General features: G+C 41.9%; 1 protein-coding gene across 3 annotated transcripts in view; it reads right to left on the reverse strand.

Moving 5' to 3' along the window:
* LOC147022160 (solute carrier family 15 member 2-like) overlaps nucleotides 1–25,850 on the reverse strand; it is a 315,727-nt gene that overhangs the window by 82,550 nt on the left and 207,327 nt on the right. For all 3 annotated transcript variants that reach the window (XR_015061088.1, XM_085892805.1, XM_085892804.1), the window contains 3 exons: nucleotides 23,490–23,630; nucleotides 11,279–11,325; nucleotides 312–419 (listed from right to left, as the gene is read on the reverse strand). Coding sequence is in view for 2 of the 3 variants with exons in the window: in XM_085892805.1 (XP_085748931.1) it covers nucleotides 312–419; nucleotides 11,279–11,325; nucleotides 23,490–23,630 (296 nt within the window). In the remaining variant the exon portion in view is untranslated. The remainder of the gene's footprint in view (nucleotides 1–311; nucleotides 420–11,278; nucleotides 11,326–23,489; nucleotides 23,631–25,850) is intronic.

Below are 25,850 nucleotides of genomic sequence, written 5' to 3' on the forward strand. Positions count from 1 at the left end.
ACAACAGGCTGGATGAAACAACTTTATCATCACCTTGTATATAACATATATTGTTGTGGTTAGATGAATGTTTTTGTGGACCACATTGTGAGCATAAGGAATTGCAGTGATTGTCTGATTTATATTGGCAATTTCGTGTTTCCCTTTTTAATCCAAGGTTGGATTACCGGTGCCATAAATAATAAATTAGAGTTTAAACAAATTTTGTCTGCATGAATTTTATTTTCAATGTGCCGAGGATGTGGATTGTAAGATTTTATTCAGCAGTCTCTTTGATTTCAGGATGCAGTGATAGCATTAGGGATACGCACATGCCACGCTCCACAGCTTCGTAGTCCTTGTACCCACCACTGGGAATATTTTCCCACTGCGTGTCACCAATCTCCACTGTAACAACGTCAGGAAGTGCATTCACAATTCTAAAAGGTAAACACGTGAAAAAAAAAGATTCACCTTACGAGTCAAAAACCTTGAAACTTTTGCTTTGACCCATAGTGTCATCAGTGAATTATATCTGGTTCTTTGCTTGTGTAGGGCTTAATCCATCAATGTGTACTCAACAGGATGACAAAAGCAACCACTGAAGGACGCAGAGGATTATCTCACAATATGACTTGCGTCACCAAACGGACACAATGGAAAACGAGAGAAAGCATCTCAAAATACACAGCCAGTCCGTGTCCGCTTGTACTCAAACTAAACTTGAGGAAAACACAGATACATACACTGTACAGGCTGATTAGTTTAGGTTTTGTTTCCCACTGATAGGCTGGATCTGGATTTGGACCTGAACTCAAATTTAATCAGCTTGTTCTTGTCACCGAACCAACTCATCCACCAAATTTCATCTGAATCAGTCCCTAATTTTTTGAAATATCGTGCTATATATTGTTTTAGCCCGACCACTCAATGGTGAACAACTACTTAAAAAAATTATCGGATCCGGAATCAGATCTTCACCAAAATCGAATCAATTCAACCCTGTTACATAACCAATGTGCACACAAAGTTTCACCAGAATCCGTCAACAATCTTTTGAGATTTCCTGCTAAATGCCGTTTTTACCCCTATCTTTCAATGGTGAAAAATAAGTTTTAAAAACTCTTGGATCAAAATCTTCATCAAAATTTAATGATTTCATCCTTGACACATCACCTAATCTCCCCACCAAATTTCGTCCGAATCCTTCCACAACTTTTTGGGATATTTTGTTCACAAACAAGCAAACAAACAAGCCGGTAGGCGGACATGAGTAGTCGACTACCCAATAAAACCTGATGCGATGGACCCGTTCGATGGGGAATGACCTGAGGATTAAGCACAAGAAAATTCATGATTCTAGCTTCAAGGGTTAATGCTGCAGATTGTTTTTTCGTTAAAATACCCCCACATTTAGAGGTTTTTCGGCCGTTACTAAGCAACGGAGGGGTCCATAGCAACGGTTCTTTCTCACACATAACTAGGACATACCATGAACCTACCATACCAGTTTCATGTATATCTGACTCATAGTCTCTGAGATATAACCAACTTCGTTTTTATGTTTTTGACCAGGGTTCATTCAAAGTCTATCTTCTCCGACAGTTTTTCATAGGATCCGGCTGGAAATTTTTGACAATATGGCTGAATGTACTGCCCACAGTCGCTCGTGGCCCGATTTTTGATTTTCGAAAAAATAAATTTTTGAGATTTTTTTTGAAAATTTCCAAGGTCCGTTGCTCGGCAACGGATGGGTCCATAGCAACGGTTCTTATTTGCACACAACTAGGTCATGGTATGAACCTACCAACCAAGTTTCATCAAAATCGTCATTGTATTAACGGAGCACTGGACCGAACAGACATACATACAGACAGACAGGCAGACAGACAAACATATCGATGGAAATACTGATAATAAGGGTAGATAGATTGACTACCCAACAGACAAACACTACAGACCAACACACTTGGCAACATTTTTTTTTCGCCAAGTCACAATAAATATGTCATGCATAGCATGACACTTGCGAAATCCATAAAATAAATTTGACCTTAAAAACAATTGTTTTTTTAATTCAATGACCAAATATGCAAATCCACTTCAACTTTCAAGTCAATCGGATGAAAATTGACAATTTTAGAAATTTGGCCTGTCGACTTTTTGGCCTTTGTTGACCTTTTGGCCTATGTTGACCTCAAAAAATACTTGTTCGTTGAATTCAGTTACCTGAAATATAAATCCTCTTCAAGTTTTACATCAATCAGATGAAAATTGAGGATTTTAGAAATCTCTCCTGTAATCTCTCCTTTGGCCTCTGATGACCTTTTGGCAAATGTTGAATTCAAAAATAATTGATCATTCAATTCAATGAAGAAATATGCAACTACTCTTCAAATTTCAAATCAATCAGACGAAAATTGACAATGTTAGAAATCTGGCCTATGTTGACGTTTTTTTGTTCGATATTGACCTCAAAAATAATTGCAAGTTGAATCCAGTGACCTGATATGCAAATCCTGTTCAAATATCTAGTCAATTGGATGAAAATTGTGGAATTTAGAAATTTGACAATTTTATTGACCTTTGGGCCTTTGTTGACCTTTTTCACCTTTTAGCCTCAAAAACAATAGACTTGATTATGAAGAACTCGACCACATAGTGAAGTTTCATGAAGATCGGTTTAAAATTGTGACCTCGAGGTGATAACATACAAACGAGCAGACAAATGGACAGACAGACACAGAATAACGCACAAGACCAACCTATATATACTTGAAAAATCTTCAATTTTTGCAAGTAACAAATAGATAGAGACAGGCAGAGAGACAGACAGACAGACAGGGGTGAAAATATAACCTCCATCCACCTTCGGTGGCAGAGGTAAAAACAAGAACTAAAGTTTATTAATCATTTTTCTCCATATACTCAGAAAAAATGTTTGTTGAAAAATTTATGACAAAAGCTGAAATGGTTAAAAAAGAAAATAAAAAAGTTATGGCCTGGAGAGACGTGTGTGTGTGTGTGTGTGTGTGTGTGTGTGTGTGTGTGTGTGTGTGTGTGTGTGTATGTGTGTGTGTGTGTGTGTGTGTGTGTGTGTGTGTGTGTGTGTGTGTGTGTGTGTGTGTGTGTGTGTACACAGACACACAAAAACCATCTCCGCTGCACTGGGATGAGCTAAGCTGCTCATGTCAAAATATGACAACTTTTGCTAAATCACAACAAATTCAAATGATATTGTTGGACAATGACATATTGGCTCCATGTATTGATTACGGATGTTGAATGAAAGCTCATAAATTGGTATTCCGAAGGCTTATAAAAAGGTTTTAAAACCTGCAAAGCTATGTAATTTTACACAGTTATGTATTGAGTTTCATGAAAGAGCAGGAAGCAATGAATAAAACAAAATGAGGCAAAGGGAAAGGGAAAACAGTTGGACAACAACAACAGGGAAGCACTCCAAACCAGGAGAATAATTATTAGAGAAGGGTGAAAAAAGGGTCTCAGTGGGGTTAGTGATTAAGCTCAGCCATTGAAATGGGAGAGACCATGAGGGAGAAGTGGAGAGCAGATTATATTTTTGTGGAGAAGACATCAAGACAATGAACTTAGGAAAACAGTGCAAGAAAAAAGGAATGGAGGTGAGCATTCAGTTTCAAATAATGAAGGCGAGCGTATATTTTAAACTTGGGGAGCATAACAAGAAAAGGAGTTCTTCGGCAGAACGTGCATTGCCTTGAAGGACAGGAACTGAGTGGAGAAGTGAGAGGGCAGGAGGAGCAAGACCAGAACAGAGCCAGTAAAAAAAAATTGCAATGCCACCAACCGACATATGATCAGACATAAACAGACCCTGAAACTCAGCTTCCTGACATGAGATTCCAAAGACATGGAGGGCAGAGGATTCTAGGCCCTAATGAGGGGGCAGGGGAGATGCCAAGCAACAGCACCAGTCCAGAGTCGGGGGCATTTTCCTTTGCACTATAGATGAAGGCATTGTACATTACAAACTGAGAATGACCGATGAAGGACTTGACCCTGAGAATAATTTTGAGGTGAGGGCCAACTATGAAGGCCAACTTGGACATATGATCTGTCAAAGACAAGTTGCAGCTGATAGTGAGGTCCAGAAACTCCAGAGATTTAAGTTCGCCCAACAACTGACTACACAAATAATTTGGGGGATTTGTCTGCCAGTCTTTATTGATGGGACAAAGTGATTATATCAGTGTTAATTACACAAAAGTGCATGTTCCAGAAAGATGAGCAGTTGCATATTTTCTTTCACAGAGGCAAAGGGGGATGTTGCTGCTACCTGCCTGGCAGAGGAGCCCAGAACAGTCTTGCACAGAATGGAGTCATATGAAGAGTGATATCATGGATTCCCAGTGACAACATATGTTATTGATGTATATCAAGAACAGAATTGGTTAAAAAAAAACTACATTGAAGGACACTGACATCTAAAGATATAGTAAGGGATAGCATTCTCTCAAAAGCAACCTGCACAGGAAATTGATAGCTAGTCTGAGGAAAGTGAGGGGGGGGGCGAGATACGATTAGAAGACTGTTTGGAAATCCTAGCAGGGTGCAAAACAGAATGCAATGCACAGATATCCAGTGTGATAGCCTTAACCCATTGTTTGACATTGAAGGCATCCATCCATTTTGATTGAAGGCAGACAGAAACAGCAACATCTCAAAGGTGGAATGACCTGTGTGGAATCCAAACTGATTGTCAGGGATAAGACATATCTCAAGAAAATATGAGATTTTAGTGCTTATCAATTTCATTATTTCACTTCTGATGGGGAGGGAGTGGGCTGACTGATCAATAGTAAAGACGGTTGGTTTTGGTTCCAATTTTATGAAATAAGTCGAGGTGGGTGATTTTCAATGATGAAACCACGAGACGATTCTCCATGAAGAAACCACAACATTTAACTGTGAAAGATAATGATGTGGCTTGATATATCAATCAGAGTTATAAAACATGTTCATCTTTTTTGAAACCAACATTGACAGCACATCGTTACACTCAAAACAAAAGTGCCTAAGCTTCATCAACGAATAAAATGACTTCGGCACTTTTGTTATGAGGGTGATGACATACTGCAACACGTCATTATTTTGTTTCATTTTTTTCAGACAATGTCTCACAATAACATGAGGATCAAATAATAGTTATGGTTACAGGATGAGAAAGGTAGCTCAGTTGGTAGTCATCCAGTCTAGGTTCAATCCTAATCCGAAACAACAACAAAACCAAAAACTACCAATCTGATTAAATGCCAACAATAGTGCGACAGCTCGGAGTATTGTGTTCCTCAAATGGGGAAGTGAACCATTACCACTAACATTTCAATTGTTCAGAGCCCAATAGGATATATTTTAAAGTAGGCCATTGTGTGAAGGCACCTTGGCCATATGCCTTTCCTGGGGGTAGCTGTATAATTAGTACTACTTATATTCTTCAGGCATGCTCATGTGAGGATATGGCAGAGGGAGGATGGGACAAATGGCCTCCTGTGCAAAAATATCCTTGTATTTCCTAGCTCCAATATCCATTTATTATTGGATACCGTTAAAGTACCCGAATCTCTAACACATTCATTATGCTTGGCTCAATGAAAATGAACGAATCACTATGAACCAATAATTTCAACGTTCAAATTCAAATAGATATTGGATGTCATAAAAAAGTAAAAAAAAATATAATAAAAAGGTTCCTTCCAATACCTATGCTTATTTTGCTTCAAAGTTTGTTTTTGCAACACATTCCTGCCTTGATCTATTTATTTTTATTTTTTTCACATGCCATTTGCAGTTTTTTATGAACCATATTTGCTCATTCTTCTGAAATTGCTTTTCATCGAAAGTATGATATGATAATATGTATGATATTTAGTATGATAATGACGAGTTGAAGACGTCCTTGCAGCAAATACTTGCTCAAGAAATCAGAAAGATTAAAGAAGGCATAAAACATAGGTTTAATCAAGCTTGTAGAAGAGAGAAAGGTTTGAAATGTCAAGGGAATTAATTGGGGCCTGATTGGTTTCAAAGCTATCACGAGAAAAATCTGTAAAAAAACCCTTGTCAGGAGGTTAAAGTCATGTCAGGACAGATTCTCCTATTTCCAACCTGAAATTACATATGTGAAAAAAGATTTGCCAAACGAATGGTAAACTTTAAATCACAATCTTGAATGCATTCTTGTTTTAAGCCTACAAAAGATTATCGTTGGGAACATGCTCCATCACATGAGGGGTGTGGAACACACACACACATACACACACATACACACACACACACACACACACACACACACACACACACACACACACACACACACACACACACACACACACACACACACACACACACACACACACAATCTGTAGAAACAGAAAGGACAAGTCACATCCTATCGTGAAGTAAAATAAAAAAAAACTCATGTCAGAACAGCTGTACATACAAAGACACAACAATGTACGTAGAGGAATCCACTGACACATCTGTAGAAATTTCAATATCCCAGTTCCAATCATTGAAAACAAAGACAATGCTCACGTACGAATGGATGATCCTATCCAGCGTGAACATAGAAAACAAAGCACTGCGACCAGACATAGTACTCAGATACAAAAAGGAAAATAAGCCATTGCTAACGTGGTTTCAGTACCCAGTGATTTTGGTCTAAATAATGCAGAAGTCCAGAAAATGCAAACATCAAGACCTCAAGAATGAAGTGAAAAGATCCTGGAAGCTGAAGAGCACCAAAATTGTACCAGTGATACTTGGAGCAATGGGAATGATGAAGAAAAACCCCACGAAGATCTGACAAACCATCCCTGGGAACATTACCACAAAGGAACTGCAGATGGAGACTGTCTGGGGCTCAATGACGATCCTGAAAAGAACCCTCCAGACAAAACCCTGAGACCAAAACAACTTCACAACTTAGCACATGAATCACGATCCTTCACCGAAATGAAGGTGGATAATTTGAGACCTGAGAGGGCTCTGTACCACCTTTTCAAACCAGGATTATGGAGACAACAATCAATGACACACACATACACACGGTGTTATTTGCTGCTCATGCCGCCTCCCTCTCGCCTGGGACGGAGGGGACTGAGGGACATGTAGAGTACATCAGTATCGAGGATTGTGAGGACGGAGCTGAAAAATGGCAGCTTACATGGTGTGAGATGTGCACGAGGTGCGGGTATCATGCTGTCCAATGTGTGTTTGTGATGTGGCCAGGTCCTGCAGGTTGGTGGGACTTGTTGATTGACACCATGCTGAAGTGCTGCTGGGAGGGAAGGCCCGAGCTTTTGTGAACTCCCTCTTGCAAGGTTCTTGCTGTTTGGGATGAGAGAGACTGAGCTTTATGGTATCGAGGACTGTGCCGAAAACATCACCTTCCATGGGAGTAAGAACTAAGTCGTAGATGGCTACTTTTTTGATGAGTCACGCATGTGGCATCTGGAGTTGAAGCCGATCGATGTGCATATAGGTCATGGTCTGGCGCCTCGCATTGCCGAGCAGCTTGTTGTGTTTTGCCGTTTCTATCCCATCAAGGAGGGGTGAGACTAGGAAAGGATGGGACAGAGAGGGAAAAGACCGAGACCAGGCAAAAATCGGAAGCCACATGGGAGGTTGATCTACATTGGGAGGTTTAGTTACATCGACCTCATTGGGGTGGTCACGTGGATATACATCAATGTCACTTCGTGGATGGAGGGGGGGGGGAGTTGGAGCATTGAATGAGGAAAGAGGGGGGACGGCTTGGTCGATGGTTCATGGTTCCTTGCTGTAGTTCAGCTGGATGCAAAAATACAGGGAAGGACTCCGTTGGTGGCAGCATGGAGAAGTAGATGGCATGGTCCATGAGTCATGTGGTTCCTCACTGTGAATAAGCTGGATGCTTCAAGAACGGGGAGGGCTCTGTTGGGCAAGCATAAATGGGGAGATGACTTGGTCCAATAATTTGTGGTTCCTTGCTGTGGTGAAGATGGATGTTTCAGGACCGGTGAAGGCTCCGTTCAGCTTTGGGGACTCAGCGGTGGAGGTGGCAGCTGGTGGTTGCAGCGCATGCACACATATTGCATGGGTCATGGTTTGCAAATTCACTATTGTGACTTGTTCATGTTGTCCATGTTGTTGTGAACACACATGTTGTGCACGGCGTGTTGCACTTGTATACACATGTTCTGCATGACATTATATACACACTTTATACGTGACATATTACACTTGTTATATACATGTTATGCTTGACATATTATACATATTATATTCACTTTATGCATGACATATTGAACATGTTATATGCACACATGGCACACATAGCATACACGTTATATATACATGTTATATGTGACATATTGCACATGTTATATGCAAACATTGTACATTAAATGGTGAACATGCTATATACACATGTTATACATGACATATCATACATAATATAGACACAAATATTTTACAAGCACACACACATGGATACTTTGAGACCTGTTAGGTCTCCTGAAACCCACCCACGTGTGGTGAGAGCAGTCAACAGCAACTTTCACACACACACACACACACACACACACACACACACACACACACACACACACACACACACACACACACGTAACCCAGGCAGATGTATAATTATGTGCACACATACGAAGGGGGATACTTCGAGACCTGGCAGGGTTCTGTTCCACCTTCTGAAACCTGCACATAAGATAACCAACAACATGCACATATATATATATATATATATATATATATATATATATATATATATATATATATATATATATATATATACATATATGCATATATATATATATGTATATATATATATGTATATATATATATATATATATATATATATATATATATATATATATATATATATATATATATATATATATATATATATATATATATATATATATATGTATATACATACACATACATATATCTCACATGCTCTTCTAGTCAAAGAAAGCTGCATGAAGCAAAGAAGAAAGGCTACGCAAGGTAAGCCCTTTGCTGTTTTAAACCCTACCTGGTTTCCTTGACAGCTGCAGACATTCACAAGTAGTACATACATGAGAATTCAAATGCTACACACCTCCCTCAGCTGCCAGACTGGTTTCATCACTTGTTGGTGAATCATCAGTGACAGCAGACAGAAACGCACACCACCTAGGCTCCTAAGCATGTACAAAGTGCAATACCAATAACAGTTGACATATAAACAACAATAACCATCATGTTTCTCACCCATAATTTGAAGAAGTAACCAATCAGCTCTTGCTTAATCAATTATCCCAGGTGGCTTAGAAAAATCAAAAGATCACCACAAAGACAAAAATGCTTGTGCATAAGGGTGAGCATCCTTCTGTATGGAAGCGAAGTATGTCCAACATCCTCTCATCAAGAAAAGAGATTAAACAGCTTCCATCTATGTTGTTTGCACCACATCCTTGGCATCAAGTGGCAAGACAAAGTGACACATTCAGAGATCCTTGAGAAGGCAAATATACCAACTGTGACAGCCATATGAAAGCAAAGATAACTCGGATAGCAGGGACACTTCTCCAGAATGAAAGATGGATGCATACCCAAAGACATGCTCTGTGGGGAATTATCAGAAGGAACAATAAATCATTGGATGCCCCAAGCTACGCTTCAAAGATTTGTGCAACATGACATAAAGGCATTTGGGATAAACCCAGATGATTGGAAAGAACTGGCCGGAGAACAGGCCAAGTGGCGTCAACAACTCCTTCGAGGTATCAAGCTACAACTTGGAGAAGCAAGCTCGGAAAAAGAAAGTAGCCCTCCAGCCACCAGATTGTGACGATGACACGTGCAATTGCTGCTTCAAGGAAGTGCAAGTCTCGATTGGACTATTCAGTTACAGGAGGAATTAAAAACTGACATCTTAAGCTGCTAAACTTCCATCTCCCTTAGACAAAAGGATGCCAGAGTTGTCATCAAACAATGTGCAAAAAAACTTTTGTACTGCCACGAAGATGCATATACCAAATAATACAGCAGAATAACTTTGTGTGTGTTTTTTGAAAACTTTGTTCATTTTACAAATATAAATTAAAGGTCCATTATAAGTGAAGGTTTAATTATATACCTCGCGTTGACATAACTGTATTATCTTAAGAAGAACTTAAATTTCAATATCAGTAATTTTACATCAATTCATCTATTTTCATGCAAGAGAATGCTTTTGACACAGTAAAATTAATCATAATTTAAAAAAAGAAAGAATAAGTTTCATATTAATGAGAAATATTCTGACTGGCTGTGTAATCCGAAATGGGAAGTTTTCTGCCTGACAAGTAGTCTTGGCTAAAATCAAAATGAAACTAGAACGGGCACTCATAGAGCGCATACCTTCGCCGCCACTACTTTTTTTGTTCTTGGTATGAGTGTGGGGAACTGGTTTCATATGAATGGTCTTATGACAAAAACCACATATCTATAATGTCATGACCCCCCCCCACACTTTCGGGGGCTACGGACTAAACAACAATAAACTCACGTCGTTTTGGCGAGTCTTCACTCGCAAGCTCGGTGAATACAACGTTTCAACAAGAGAAGGTAATCTCGTTTGATGCTGGTTTCATGCAAATCGAATAAGAATTGACTGAGTTATGCCGAAAACCGCATATTTTTCAAGGGCGTGACCCCCCGACATTTTACCCCAACCGGTGACATGTGTTATGACGTCATTGTGTCACAAGATTGGGCATTAAATTCTGAACATTTTGGTGCTGGGTTCATGTAAAGCGGACAAGAATTGACCGCGTTATGACAAAAACCGCATATTTTTCAAGGTCGTGACCCCCCTGACCTTTGACCCCTAACCAGTAACAAGAGTATGGGCGTCATTGTGTCATATTGCATATCACAAGATGAGGCGTTGAATTCTGAACATTTTGGCGTTAGTTGCATGCAAATTGAATAGAAATTGACCATGTTTTCGTAAAAAGACGATTTTGACCTTTTCGTGACCTTGAGCTTTGACCTGAACGATCCCAAAATCTAATCGAATGCTTCCTGGCTAATAACCAATCATCCCACCAAATTTCATGCAATTCGGTTTAATACTTTTTGAGTTATACGAATCATAAGATTACAAATAAGTAAATAAATAAAAAAATAAATACACGCCGACCAAAACATAACCTTTCGCAGAATGCGAAGGTAAATATAGTCGTTCCAGTTCTGATGGCATTCTTTGATTTATGTGGGATAGTTTTCCTACCTCACATGAGCTTTGCTGCCTTTTGGCTTCTTGCTGAAGTCAGTGATCTGTAAAACACCATGCAAGAAGAAATTCATTACATGATGATGGTTTTACAACAATGTGTGCATAACAGAGGTACTGGGCTGAAAGGGTCAAAACCCCCAGGAGCACAACTGATGGTCAGAGCAGTCAGAAAATCCGACAATTGCTTGCAGGTAAAGGCCCGGTCACACCTTGACGTTTTAGCCAGCGATGGCAACGTATTAAAATGTATGTAAAACGCTGGCTTACGTTGAACTTTTGATGTATTTTTTTAAAGATTCGGACGTATTCATAGCGACTTGGTCTTATGTATAACGCATTGGTAACGGACACAGAACGTTTCGTTGTGTTATAGATAACTTATACCAATGAATGCTGAACCTGTTGTCGGCCTACACAACCGATGCCCAACGATAGTCTAACTTAGGCATAGCGCGTTGCACGCATCGCCGACGATGTCGTGACGTAGCCTATTAAAAGGCTGACGCACAACGATTCGAATCATAACTGCCGTAGAAATGGAAGTGACAACATTGCGGTCACACCTTGGCGACCTTGCCAGCGTATGCCGACCTAAGAAAAATGTGTCTAAAACGTTGGGGCATGTCAAATACGGTATGAGTAAGTTTGGTATACGTGAGTAGAACGCCAAAGTACGCTATCATACGTCGTAGTAAGTAGAGTACGTCAAGAAATTTTAAACATGTTCAAAATTTTACGACGTACTCGGTGTATGACACACGTTCCGCATGCGATGGGGATAAGTTTTACACACGATATGTGGACGCTTACACACGTCCACAAACGCTACTTATAAGCTGCTCATAAGTCGAAACACATCGCGGTAATGTCTTTTTTACGCGAAACTTATTTCTAACTTATGTTTGACGTGCTTTGAACCAATTCTTTACGTAGTCCCAACACACATCGACGTATGTAGACGTATTACAATGACGTCTTCCGGTCGACAAAAAAAAATAAATGAACGTGTTTCTAGCTTACAACTGCCATATAAAGACGTGTTCCCAGCGGTTTTGGGAATTGGTATATAAAAATGCTGCTCATAAAAGGGCAACCCAACAGTGTTTTCGAGTCCTTTTTGAGTCGATGTCCATGTCAGCAGTAACAGTATCAGTATCAGTATCAGTATTAGTATTAGTATTAGTATTAGTAGTAGTTTGTTCATGTTGGCAGTAGTAGGTGAGTGTGAGGGGGAGGGTGTGGGTTATGATGGATCGTCCTTGCGTCCGCGTGTCCACGGGTAGGAGACATCTTTTCACCATTGTTCGAAGTTCTTCGCGGCTAATTTTTTATGGGGCTTTTTCAACAATGAGCTATAGCTTGTTTTTACGATTTAGGTCTATTCATAACGGGTTGGACAAATGCACAATGAACTAATAATGTGCATAGAGCGCTTCGATTACTTATAGATACGGTATACCAACGAATAATTATCGTGAAGCCGGCGTTCACAAACTATGCCCAATGATAGCCTAACTTATCCATATCGTGCGGCAGTTTATCTTTGCCGGTGACGTGGGGTTTGCTATTCATAGGCTGCCACTCAACGATTTAAATGGCTGCATCTCCACTATTGAAAGTAGACGCTTGCGCTCAACAATTGGATTTTTTTTTACACTCAACGACTTTTAAACGGTACCACTCAGCTATTTTCATTGTTTACAATGAACGATTTAAATTGCTGTCACTCGCCTTTGTTTTTTGACGCTGGCGCTCGGAAATTTTAATCGTTTCTATTGAACGTGCTAAATCGCTCAAACCCCACTATTGAAAGTAGACGCTAGCGCTCAACAATTCGATTTTTTTTACACTCAACGACTTTTAAACGGTACCACTCAGCTATTTTCATTGTTTACAATGAACGATTTAAATTGCTGTCACTCGCCTTTATTTTTTGACGCTGGGGTTTTGAAATTTGAAGCGTTTCTTCTGAACGTGTTAAAACGCTCAAACTCGACTATTTTAAATAGACGCTGCCGATGGACAATTGGAATCATATCCAAGCTAGACATCGAAGTGTGAACATCCTCGTCATGCCGAAGAAAAGTTTGAAGAATGCTGCAAATAAGTGTCCTGGCCGTGGCCGTGGACGCTGACGCAAGGACGATCCATTATACCGATGTCTTTCAGCCTATGAGTAACTTAAAAGTAACATCTGTTGATGTGTGGCAACGATCGCGTAACGTGCCAACAACACATTAATCATAGGTTAGAAATAAGTTTCGGGTACGCTAAACATCACCGCGGCGTGTCTCAACTTATGATTAACTTACAAGTAGCATGTGTTGACGTCTGTCAACGATAGCACACCATGCATACAACTTGTGGCCAGCGTAGCGGAACGTGTGAGTCATACGCCGGCATACGTCGTGAAATTTCAAGCATGAAAAAATTTGAGGACAACCAAAAAGTACAACGTTTAAAGCCAGCGTACAACGATGTATGGCAGTGTTTTTCAGCGTGCTCTCAATGTTATCAAAACTTACCCATAACGTATTCAACGTGTGCCAGCGTTTTAGAAAAAAAATTCAAAAATCGGCATACGTTGGCAAAAACGTCAAGGTGTGACCGGGCCTTAAGCAAAGTTCTTTAGTCCTGGTGTTGGCTCAATTGTTATGGTGGCTGGCTTAAGATCTTAGAGTCTTGAGTTCAAGCCCCTGACAGGCTATTGAATTTACACCTGGTCAGGTTGACTCAGCCTGTCATCCTTCCAAGGTCAGAAAAATGAGTACCAGCTTATTGGGGAAATCACCATTTGGGGTAACCTGTATCAGAGCGACAACCTGTCCAGAATTGTACTCCTTGCCAATGAAACTGCCTTGGTAGCACGATGCGACTCACGACACAAAAGCAATGATATTGTTTTGGCCATGGGAACCAGCCACCACTCACAATTAACTTTGTGGTGCAGTGGGTTGCTTAACAACCACAAACGTCAATGAGTTAACCGCAAGCTCCAGTGTCCACCGTCTAATTTTCTGTTTAACTTGAGCTCACGTGGCATCCTGACCGGGGAGCGTGCCCTTGGCGATGCACCAATCTTATCTTGATTAGATCTTACGTAAGGTGGCCAAGCATTTACCGCTGGTGCACGCCGACTATGACAGGTTAATTAGTTTGGGAATTACCTCCAAGTCTATCTCAGCTCGAACAATGCTGGATCAATGGAAGGAAATGACAAGCACGAACAGGTTGAAACATCAACAAGGAATTCATTATGAAGAAAAATAAATAAACTGAAGAACATAATATTTATTTGTGGTGTAAATGGATGAATTAAAATCAATCAAAATAATCTCAAACAAATAAAAATTTCAACAAGCATAAATAGAAAAATAGACAAGAGCAGATGCTTATCACAATGCCTTACTTAACAATTAAACACTAAACATGGGTACCCAGGAGATCATTCAGGGGGAAAAGAAATCCGGTCTCAGCTTAACAAGGCAGAAGTCATCGTGCGTCGAATAAAATGAGCCAAAATGTGTGAGTGTGCCTTGGTCTGCTGCCAGTGCCCTGCTTCGCCATGCACCCACCCGCAAACAGGCTCGAAAATGAATCGACGTCACGTTGTCACCCCCAGGAACCAGGGACACCAAGAATCAGGTACGCCAAGAGCCAGGTACCAATCAGAACCAGCAGGAATGGTCCAACTGTCACAAACTGTCAGGAGCTATCAGGAGCTGTAACCAATGATCAGGAGCTGTAAGGAGCTGTAACCAATGGCCAGGAGCTGTCAGGAACTGTCACCAACTGTCAGAAAGGTGGTCTTCCCATACATTTTATAGGCGTCCACCCGTCCATTTTTATTATCCATTGTGGGCAGAGCCTCAAGCAGATTTCAGCCAAATCCAGCTTGCTTATTGGCGCATCGCTGCACATGACCTCCAATTGTCAACACCTGCAATCATTCCTTCCCCACCATCGAACAAGATGCAACTCCCAACCAACACAGGCCTGGCTTACGACACCATGTTTGGGGCACTAGACAAACGCCAGAAAGCAACCATTTGCCGGAATTACTGAGCGAAAACGTGCAGTGCTCACAAAACGTCAATGGCAACCATCACCTCCCCCACTCAGTCTGACACAAACAAGAGCCAGCCAGCATCCATAAAACTGCCAAACGGGGCATCAAACGTCGATGAAACAAAGGTGGATGTCAAACGTCGATGAATGAGAGGTAGGTGTCGAACGTCAATGGAAAAAGGTGAATGCCTGAGGTAAATGATCCATGGCCATGTTTGACAGTGAGAATAACTGTTGAGGAAAAGCCCGCGGTGTGTTTAATTAGGTCAGTTCAGGTATGGGAGCATGCGCCAGAGCAGCGCATCACTGCATCCACTTTCCGCCGGGACTCCAGGGGCCTCCGTCTGGCCATCCCCCAGGCAGATGCCTGGCCCATCCCCATCTCGTTGAGATGCCGATCAACCTGCTGCAACCACGAGGCACGTGGTCAGCCCATTGGCCTCCTCCATTCACGGGGCTCCTTCGCTGAGAGAATCTGGTGAGCAGGATCAGCGTCAGTAAAATGAGCCAAATGTCCATTCAGCTGCAGCTGATGCTCACGGACTATGCAGGCAACAAATCTCATTTGAGTCTCAATCAGCAACCGCTCGATGAACACAAAGTCCGACCAGCGAAAGCCAAGAATTCTCCAAAGGTACCTGGCACCAAATGATTTAACTCTCCATCGCAGATCCCTGGTCAGTGTCCAAGTGTCACATTCATAGAGCAAGACTGGAAGCACCAAGGACCTGAAGACTTGGACTTTTGTCCTCCCGCACAGGTACCGGCAGCACCACACCCCATGATACATTGAATCCATAACTCCCCAGGTCAGACCCAGACATCTGTTGACGTCTGGATCACAGCCAGCAGAGAGATAAATATCACTGCTAAGGTAAGTGAATCTCTCCGTGACCTCAACATTCTTGCCACAAACAGGTACAGAGAAGATAGCAGCATCCAAGATGTGATAGAAAGCCTCAATCTTAGTATTGACCCAGGAAACCCATAATCCCAGTGGCTCAGACTACTCAGTCAGCACTTTGAGCGCCCCCAAAAGGATATGTAGAGTTTCCCCAAGGATGACTGCATCATCTGTGAACTCAAGGTCAGAGATCTTGACATTCCAAAACAATGCACCGCATCTTGATCTCTCTGACATCCTCCCCAGAATTCAGTCCATATAAGTGCTGAAAAGAGTGGGGGCCAGCACACCCGGCTGATGAACTCCAGTAACTGGAAATAATTCAGAGATGGTGTCACCACATCTCACAGCACTCTCAGTACCAGAGGAGAGTTCAGACATCACATTGATTAGTTTTGGTGATACCCCACAATGACCAAGAATCCTCCAGAGGGCATCGCGATTCACTGAATCAAATGCTTTACAGAGATCAACAAAGGCTGCAAGCAGCCCCTGCTGCGGGAACTCTCATCTGCTTTCAGTCAGGAGCTGAAGAGCAGGGATACGGTCAATCATTGACTTCTTTTGTGTAATGCCTGACTGCTCTGGATGCTGATGCTCAAGCAGATGATGGCGAACCCTATCAAGAATTATCCAAGCAAATACCTTTCCCAGCACTGAGAGCAGCATCACCCCTCGGTCGTCGTTGTATTCCTGGTGATAACCCTTCCCTTTCCAGAGAGGGACAATAAGGCGCCTCTTCCAACCAGTTGGGGTGATGCCTGTGTTCCAGGCAGAGCAAAGAGCTGCATGCAACGACACGAGTGTATCATTTCCACCAGCCTTGAGAAGTTCAGCATGGATGCCACAGGTCCCAGGAGCTTTACTCCATTTCAACTGGTTCACCGCAACACACTGAGAGACGGGCTTGGAGGAATATAATGCTTGAATTCTCCTGTAAGCAGTACGAGAATTACTTGACCACAGGTGATGATGTTCTACCCCCTCATCGATTCCTCGCACCTCGGCCTCCTTGTTCACCCTTAGTGCACGTTCAGTTTTATGCCTCAGCTCCCTGAACAGCTCAGCTCTGCCATTCAGCTTGGCCCTGTGACTCTGGTCAATGGTATCCAGTGTCCCTTGAGAGAAAAAATTCTTCTTCACCCTACGGTTAGTTCCAAAACATCCACTGGCAACATCAAGGATGCTGGTTTTGAAGGCACTCCACAACTCTTCAGGATCCCCCAAAGCACCCAGACCCCCCCCCCCAACCAACTCTCCACTCAGTTTGTTCGCAAACTCCTCATCTACCCTCTCATCCTTGAGCTTGCCTCAGGTTAACCCAAGGAGACCGCCGTCTGGTGGATGACACCTCAGCACCACTGCAATCAGACCCAGGAATATTACCCTGTGGTTTCCCTCCTCTCATCAAAGATTGGGGGTCCCGAAGGCTTTGCCCCAATCCCGTCATCCGGTGAGCTGCCCTGTGAAGGGAAGCTGCACTGGAGGTACTCCCATGGAGTGGGTTTTCAGATTTTTTTATATGCTTCGAGAATGTTTTGCGGAATGAAGGGTTTTACGGTGGCCAGAGTGCAAATCCTGCCACCAACCTCCAAATAAGAAGTAACCGAACTGCAGGAGGACATCCGCAAACACAGTTCGGCACTAAATATGGATGGCCGTTGGTTCACAAGGAGCTCCTCCACCCTTTGACAGGTTTTGTTTTTAATCCTGTGGGGTGTCCATATCCAAACACCCTCCTCACCAAAAAACCTGGTGGAGGAGATGGTTTAGTCGCCGACAACCCGACCATGGAACAGGTTAGTACAGGTTTACATGATACCTGTAGCAAGTCACAGATCTGATGTGGCCTGACCTGACAAGATGTCATAATTACATATGTAGAACGCTACATCTGATCAGTATGAAAAATTTTGAGGGTCATCTAAGGATAAAATGGTCCCCAGAAAATTTTTTAATGACATCATTGGTTTCGTGATTCAGCAGTCATATTGTTAAAAAAAAGAAAAGAAAACGTTGAAAAATCTTCTCTGACGTGGCTAAACAGATTGAGGTGAAACTTTACACGTATGACCGCCTATCCATGAGGAACAAAAGTTTATACATATGATGTCATAGGTCACATGGTTTGGCAGCCATATTGGATTTACCCTATAACTTTAAAAAAATCTCCAGAACCGTTGGACAAATCGAGGGGATACATAACACAAATGTTCCCCAAGCTATGGGTGTACAAGTTTGTTAAGGAATAATTGATAGTTCACATGGTTTAGCAGCCATATTGGATAAAAGAAAAATATTAAATAATGTTTTCTCTGGAACTGCTTAATCACTCGATGTGAAACTTCAAATTTATGATCTAGTTGTGACGAGGAATACTTGCTTTAAAATTCAACATGATCAACCCATGGTCTGGCAGCCAGAATTAGATTTTTTGATGTGGGTTATTTTTGTTTTAATTATTTATTTTTTGAATAAGGCTCACTTGGTTGTGCCTGGATGGGTTTGGGGGTTGAGGAGTAGCAGCTGAAATGTGGATCCTATCCAGTTTCCTCCTGATGACTTCATCTCTGCTTTTTCCTTGTTTGTGTTCCTTCTGATTACTCCAACGCAGGACTGTCCCTATTTGGTTTTCCATTTGATTTGAATTGAACTTATTTTAATCCCATTCTAAATTCAATTGAATAAGGAATAATAATTTTAAAAAACGTCATGGGTCAGGGTCAGATGTCCGATCAAAGCGGAGTTGCATCAACTGGGACATCTTGGTACCCGGTCATCACTGCCAGCAGTTATAAAGTAGCAGTTCTCATTATGTCTTATTAATTACGTAACACCAGTGCACAAATGCCACACCACACAAAAAAAGTCCTGGGGAGGGTCTGCAATATCGGATTGCTAATTTTCTTGTTAAGTCTTTGTAATAACTCTGCCAGGGTTTGAACTACTCACCTCCCAGACTCAGAGTGGATGCTCGAAAGGAAGGGTTGGAATGTCATTATTTGATCTTTAAAAAAAATTACTGGCAGGATTGCAATGGCTTGGCTTGAGTAATACAATTCATAGTTACGGATCTCTTACTGTTGAATTCAGGATATCTTCGACAGCAAAACCCCCCATTAAATTCCTCAACCAGACTTCCCACACACACACACACATCCCCATTTCCTCTCCCATTCTCTTCATTCTTTTCACCACAGAGCTTTGTACCTTTCTGAGGACAAATGTCGAGTCCTGTTGTGGTTATATTGATGTTTCTGCACCAGGCATATCAACACTCTCTCCTCTTATTTCTTCATCTTTGCTTTTCCTCGGAATGTCTTTTTGAGTTATTGATCCAGAATTTGTGTCAAAGTCAATCGTAACATAGTTTTCCCCTTTCTCCTATCACTTTCTCATGAGTTCTGCAGTTGCTACTATGTTCACTCCTATGCACAGCCAATTTTTCTGCTGGGGTGTAGATGGAGGTTGTAAGGAAAAGTCCAAGAGAGGTTGTAAGGAAAAGTAAAAGAGAGGTTGTAAGGAAAAGGAGAGGATGGAGTTATACAATGCCTGGTGTTGACTTAATGGTTAAGGTGGTGGGCTTGAGATCCTGGGGTCCTGAGTTCAAATCCTGCTTCGCTGATGAATTAATACCAGGAGGGGTCAACTTAGCCTGTCATCCTTCCGAGGTCGGAAAAATGAGTGCCAGCTTGCTGGTATACTGTGTCGGAGTGGCAACGCGTCCAATAGCCAAGGAGATTGCTTAGGCAGCTCCAATGCTCTGCACAGAGTATGGTCCCAATGGATGGATGGATGGGGTTACACAGGATTTGGGAAGGAATAGGCCAGTGATCCTGCAAGCATGGGGGATTGGTGTGAATACTTTGGGGGCAGGGAGGGAGATGGGGAGGTGCAATGTCTGAAGTGACTTTGGTTAACTAAATGAAGTGTTTCTTGCACAATCAAAATTTCAATTTATGTTTTTTCTCAGTTCTGTGTTTGACTGCCAAAATTATGCATATACATGGAATATGTGATGTGAGTGAGAAGAGGGAAAACAGTGAAGCTTTAAAAAGTGAATGCACCCTGATATATTTAGAATAGTGCTTAGAGTCTTAGAAGGACATTCTGAGTTATATTTTTACAAGTAATAGACGTCCACAACCACCCTTGACCATGTTGTGGAATGTCAGCCGAGGCCCTCACTTAATTATTTTCTTCCATCCTCACTTTTTCCACCTTTATTCACTTTTAAATTAAATTTCTCTGCATCCACTTGGGCGATTGACATAAAACTTTCCAAAAATGAGAGCATATCCATGGATTAAAAAAAAAATAAAAAAATGACATGATTAGATGGAAAATGCGACCGGCATTTCAAAGTCTGTTTTCTGCAGGCATACATTTCAGGGTGTTTCAAGTATCAGCAATAAACGGCCTTGACCTCGCTTCGCTTAGTCTCAGCTGAATTATCTCCATGTTCATCCCACAAGCAAAATCAGGATATTATCCACCCTGTTAACTTCCCCTCCCCCAAACCAACCTGCGTCGCAGTTATTTCCTTAAAGTGAAGGTTTAGCATAAGTGTAAAGTAATTAATGATGATGTTAGATATGCTTGCTTTTATGTGTAGTTAGACATCGTCCACCCATCCCTATGCTTGCATCTAGAATTATCAAATCTTTGGACCCCATTTTTACCATTCTGCTCTTTGGAGTCAGTCTTTGATGTTATTTTAAAGCACTCGCAAGGCCTTGCAGCATTAGTTTTTGTGGGAGAACATCATATGAGCTTTCAGCCATGGCTCATCACCTCAGGAGATCAGTATGAAGAGTCGCTCCACCTCTAGACTGGGATGCTCATCCAATGGTGAGTGAGAGGGGAGAGGAGTGGCATCTCAATGATGATGCACAGGCCCAAGGCCATTAATGTGAGAGCAACGGTGGAATTGTGAGGAGACCCCCGGAGATTGCGAGCAGGTACACGGGTGAAAATATGGAGAGCAATGGTGCGAGTGTGGTGTTTGTGAACAGCGCGGTTTGCAAGTATGTTGAGAAGGAAGGAGGAAGGAGGCTCAAGCAGAGATGGACTGTGTAGCACCAAAGTTGAAGTGGCTTCCCCAGGGTTTGGTAAGATAAATTCCTGCTCGGGGTGAGCAGGGGGTGCCGCACGTGGGAGTATGCATGTGTGCAGGCAACTGGATTATAGTTTGCGGTTGGGTTTGAATGCTCCCTTTGGGCTTCGCAGAAATCCCAGAAGATTAAAAGGAAACATCACAGGTTGTGCACATTTCACAGCCCCATAAGCCTTAGCGGAAAGGAGGGGACCAACAGGCAAATTGGGGAAAGGGAAGGATCCCTCATGAGCCCTGTAGAAAGGGAAGGGGAAGATGTCATAGAGATTCACACAATCCCCCACCCCCCCCCCCCCCCATAATCGCCCCAAACAAACATTGAGTGGGGAAACTGGGACCAATAGGGTGGGGCTTTGTGGGAGCTCTGGGTGGAGCAGGTGGCAGGCCATGTGCACGCAGCATGCAGAGGCTAGTGCTGAGTGCACAGCCCAAGTGGGTGCAGTAACCATGACTGCGGACTCTACATGGTTCCCATGGGGATCTGGCACAGAAATGCCACAGTACAAGCACAGGGTGTGGTGGATGGGGCTGCATGAAGTTCTCCATGGGGAGAGGGGATTCCTGTTTAGGATAGGTAGATGGAGGAGATTCAGCTGCTTCAGAATGGGATGCCATTCCGGAGCTGGTGCTGACTGAAGTAAAGTTTTGTTTATTGGATGATTGGGTGCATAGGTTCATTGACAGGCTGGGGTGTGGCTCATTGAGAGTAGGTTTGGGGAGAAGGTGACTTGGGTGCTGGGTGCACACTGGCCCAGAGTAGGCCATGGCGCTCTGAGGGGCATTCCAGATTTTTGAAGTGGGCTCGGGTACCCAAGGTGTGGACCTGAGGTGCCACATGACAGGAAGGGCACTTTCGGGAAGCCAAAGACGGCTTCTTCAAAATTTGACAGGAGCAGGCAAGCTCGTATGGTGGCACCAGCATCCCAGGAGTGCCGCATTTTGAGTCAGACATAGGCCTGCAGAGGGAGCCACACCACCAAGCCAAGAGATTGTGCAAAGGCACAGGTATACAATTTGAGGGGAAGGCACTTGTAAGAGCATCAGCATGTGAGAGAGCGGGTAAATTGGTTGTGTAGAACCACTGTCGAGGGGGTTGGGGGAAGGTTAAAATAAATGACAAAATGCGTTTTGTAAGTGCTGGGAGAGATAGTGATGCTCCCACTTTGCACCATTGTTGATTTCCATGGCCAATAGGGGTAAAAGTAATAGCATAAGTGGTTTTTGCAAGGACCCATTGCATCCCAAATTGGTAGTATAGGGGAAAGCACCTCACCACCTCCCTTACCTCCAATCAGGTGAGCTAGCTCTTCTTATGAATACGCAATAAGGCTGCAAGTGGCATCATGACTGAAGGTGCTGCTGTGTCTCTTATGCAACACCCTCTGTAGGTTAGGGCAAGAATTTTGAATTTCACCATGGTGCCGGCAATAGCTCGTCTACTCCTCCTGAAGGACACCATGGGATCGTTAACATCCACCAACTGATGCTGGCAGATGGGATTCCTAGTTTAATGTCCATTTGAGGGACAGCACATGCAATGACACCCTGTGCTGCCTATAAAACAACAGGATGGGAGTTTGTAGCTGAGACAAGATTCAAACCCAGTGAGGTGGCTCAAAGGCGAGTGTCCATACATCTCGGCCATCCTACCAGCTCGCGAGCTATATCCGGGAATCCTGAACAAACTACAAATTGCTGCTTTAACTTAAAGGGGGCACAGCATCAGTGACACTGGTGGGCCCTCAGAAAATGATGCTCCCCACAGCCATGCATAAGAATGAAAAAGAAGCTCAACAGCAAATAAAATACCTCTGAGATATCCAATCAGCCCTCTCCCCTGGTGGCAAAAAAAATCAATGAAGCAATGAATCAAAGTAACTGGTATATTTATATCTCCTATTATGATCTGTGCATTGCCAGTCGTACTACATTTGCTGGAAATTACTTACGCAGTACTTTCCATCATGTAAATGTGAAAAGGGGGCAACAGCAAAACAATTTTGATTTCTAAACAGAAATAGTCAAAACATTTTTTTAAAGGTATACCACAGCAAAAAAAAAATTAATGTCCAACAACAAAATCAAAGCAATATCAGACACAAGAACACAACACAAACCTGATTGCAGGTTAAGTTTTCGGTGATGAGCAGAGTGAAGGACTTCTCATGATAAACAGTTGCAGAGCAATTCGCAGTTTCATTCAGACGCATGATAAATGCTTTTCCATCTTGTAACTGAAGTGTGCCATAATTGCTAACCTAAAATACAATTACATACATTACACAATCATCATGACAAAATAACGATACTTCAAAATACCACATTGCAGAAGAATAAGTATAAATCGATTCCCATTACCTCATTGTGTTCACTCGAATATGATTTTTGAACATATTGTGCATCGTCTTTCAGCTCAATTACATCTCGCTATCTTTCAAAAGTCCACACAAGAAGATATTTCAAGAAGAAAAGTTTAGTCCTTGAGATTGATGACCTATATATGAAGCGATACGACTCCTAATTTGGAGGGTATTACAAAATAATGTGGACACAGACACACCTCGTTTTTTTCATGTCTGTTCCTCACAATTTTATTTATTTATTGTAGTGTATCGGCTATTCCGAAAGCATATTATAAATTAGAGGATTTATGTTAGCCTGGCGAGGATTGCTACAAGCCCCTAAATGATTGCTGTAAAGAAATTTGCTGTAAACCTCAAAACATAGTTCCCTTACCTAAAGTAAGAACCTTAACCTGTAAGCAATTGACTGGTTTCCTGACAGCCGACTGCATGGATCATCAGCTGGGCACCATTCTTCCTTGAGGTTTCGATCCTTTCAGCCCAGAACATCTCCAAACAGAGGATCCACAACTTTGGTCAAGGATATCTACATCAATAGATTACTTACATCAGTTGATCCACAACCGTAGTTGTGTCCAGGCAGTCGGTCAGTCAACCCATCAAAGCAACATCACTCTTAAAACATTTCTTGCTTGAGGATTTAATGTATGAGCACATATTCAGAACTCTCATCGAACCTTCCATTTATGACAATACATTAAATCATGCACACCTTACCTTAGAGATAAAATGTCCACCCCACTTACCACTGAATCAAACTGCTATTCAATTATTGGAAGTGTTATTTATAATGGTTTTCTACATGTTGCACTGTCTCTTGGCAACTCCTGAAAATGTTTATTTTTTATATTTTAAATAATGCATTTATATAAATGTTTCATTAATAATGAATTTACAATTTATATTGTATTTCACAAATTATATTTGGTGTTGTTTTATGATCTTAAGGAGATCACTCACACACGCGCGCACGCGCGTGCACACACACACACACACACACACACACACACACACACACACACACACACACACACACACACACACACACACACACACGTAAAGACAACAGTTTGAGAAAGCAATGGAGCTTTGCAATACCACATTGATACTGCAGCACTCAGAAGGAAAGATCAAAACACCACACGGGATCTTCCAGGGAGACAGCTTTTTTCCCCTCCTATTTTACCTGGCCCTGGACCCACAAAGCAACCTCATGAATGAGCAAGGACACAGATACACCCTAATGTCCATTAAGAGAATGTCCAAGGAAACATGAAAGGGGACATCTACTGTACATGGATGATTTAAATATCTTTGCACCAAACACCGAAAAATTGGCAGAACAACTGAAATGAGTGAAACAGTATTTTGATGACATTCAAATAGAAATTGGCATTGATAAGTGTGCCAAGTGCACATTCATGCAAAGTGGACCAACAAAAAAAAGACAACATAAAAATTGACAAAAATACAACGATTCAGAAGCTAGACAACGAAGCATCATACAAATAAATATCTTGGAGTAGAAGAGGGCCACCAAATATGTAGCAAACAAATGTACAAAACAATTACCAAAGAATACCTGCATAGAACGAGGCAGATCCTGAAAACATATCTTTCCCCAAGGTACAATATCAAAGCCATAAACCAATATGCAATACCAATATTCCAGTACAGCTGGAATAATAAACTGTCCACAATCAGAAATCAATATACGAGATATCAAAAAAGGAAACTCCTCACCATCCACAAAATGTTCGCAAAAATCAATACATCACAAGAATGTACCGACCAAGATGAGGAGGAGGTAGCGGTCTGTCTGATGGAACTCAACCAAGTGCACAGAGTGACAACAGTCTGGTTGGCTGAGTACGTGAAAAGTGCAACAGACTACCAAATCAAATTTGGAGGCAAACACGAGGACAACAAACCAGAAAAGTATCCCTAACCCACCCAGCAAAAAAATTCCAAGGAGAGGTGTGAATGCAAGATGTCACACATGAAACCAAACCAGCAACAATTACAGCCACAACAATTGCAAAAAAGACAAAAGAAAAATACAAAACGAAATATCAACATATGTATCGTGACAGTTGGGAAAAACACAAGAGCAGA

The sequence above is a fragment of the Eptatretus burgeri genome, chromosome 8 (assembly GCF_056783735.1).
Source record: "Eptatretus burgeri isolate ZD-2024b chromosome 8, Ebu_testis_v1, whole genome shotgun sequence".
Lineage (NCBI taxonomy): Eukaryota > Metazoa > Chordata > Myxini > Myxiniformes > Myxinidae > Eptatretus > Eptatretus burgeri.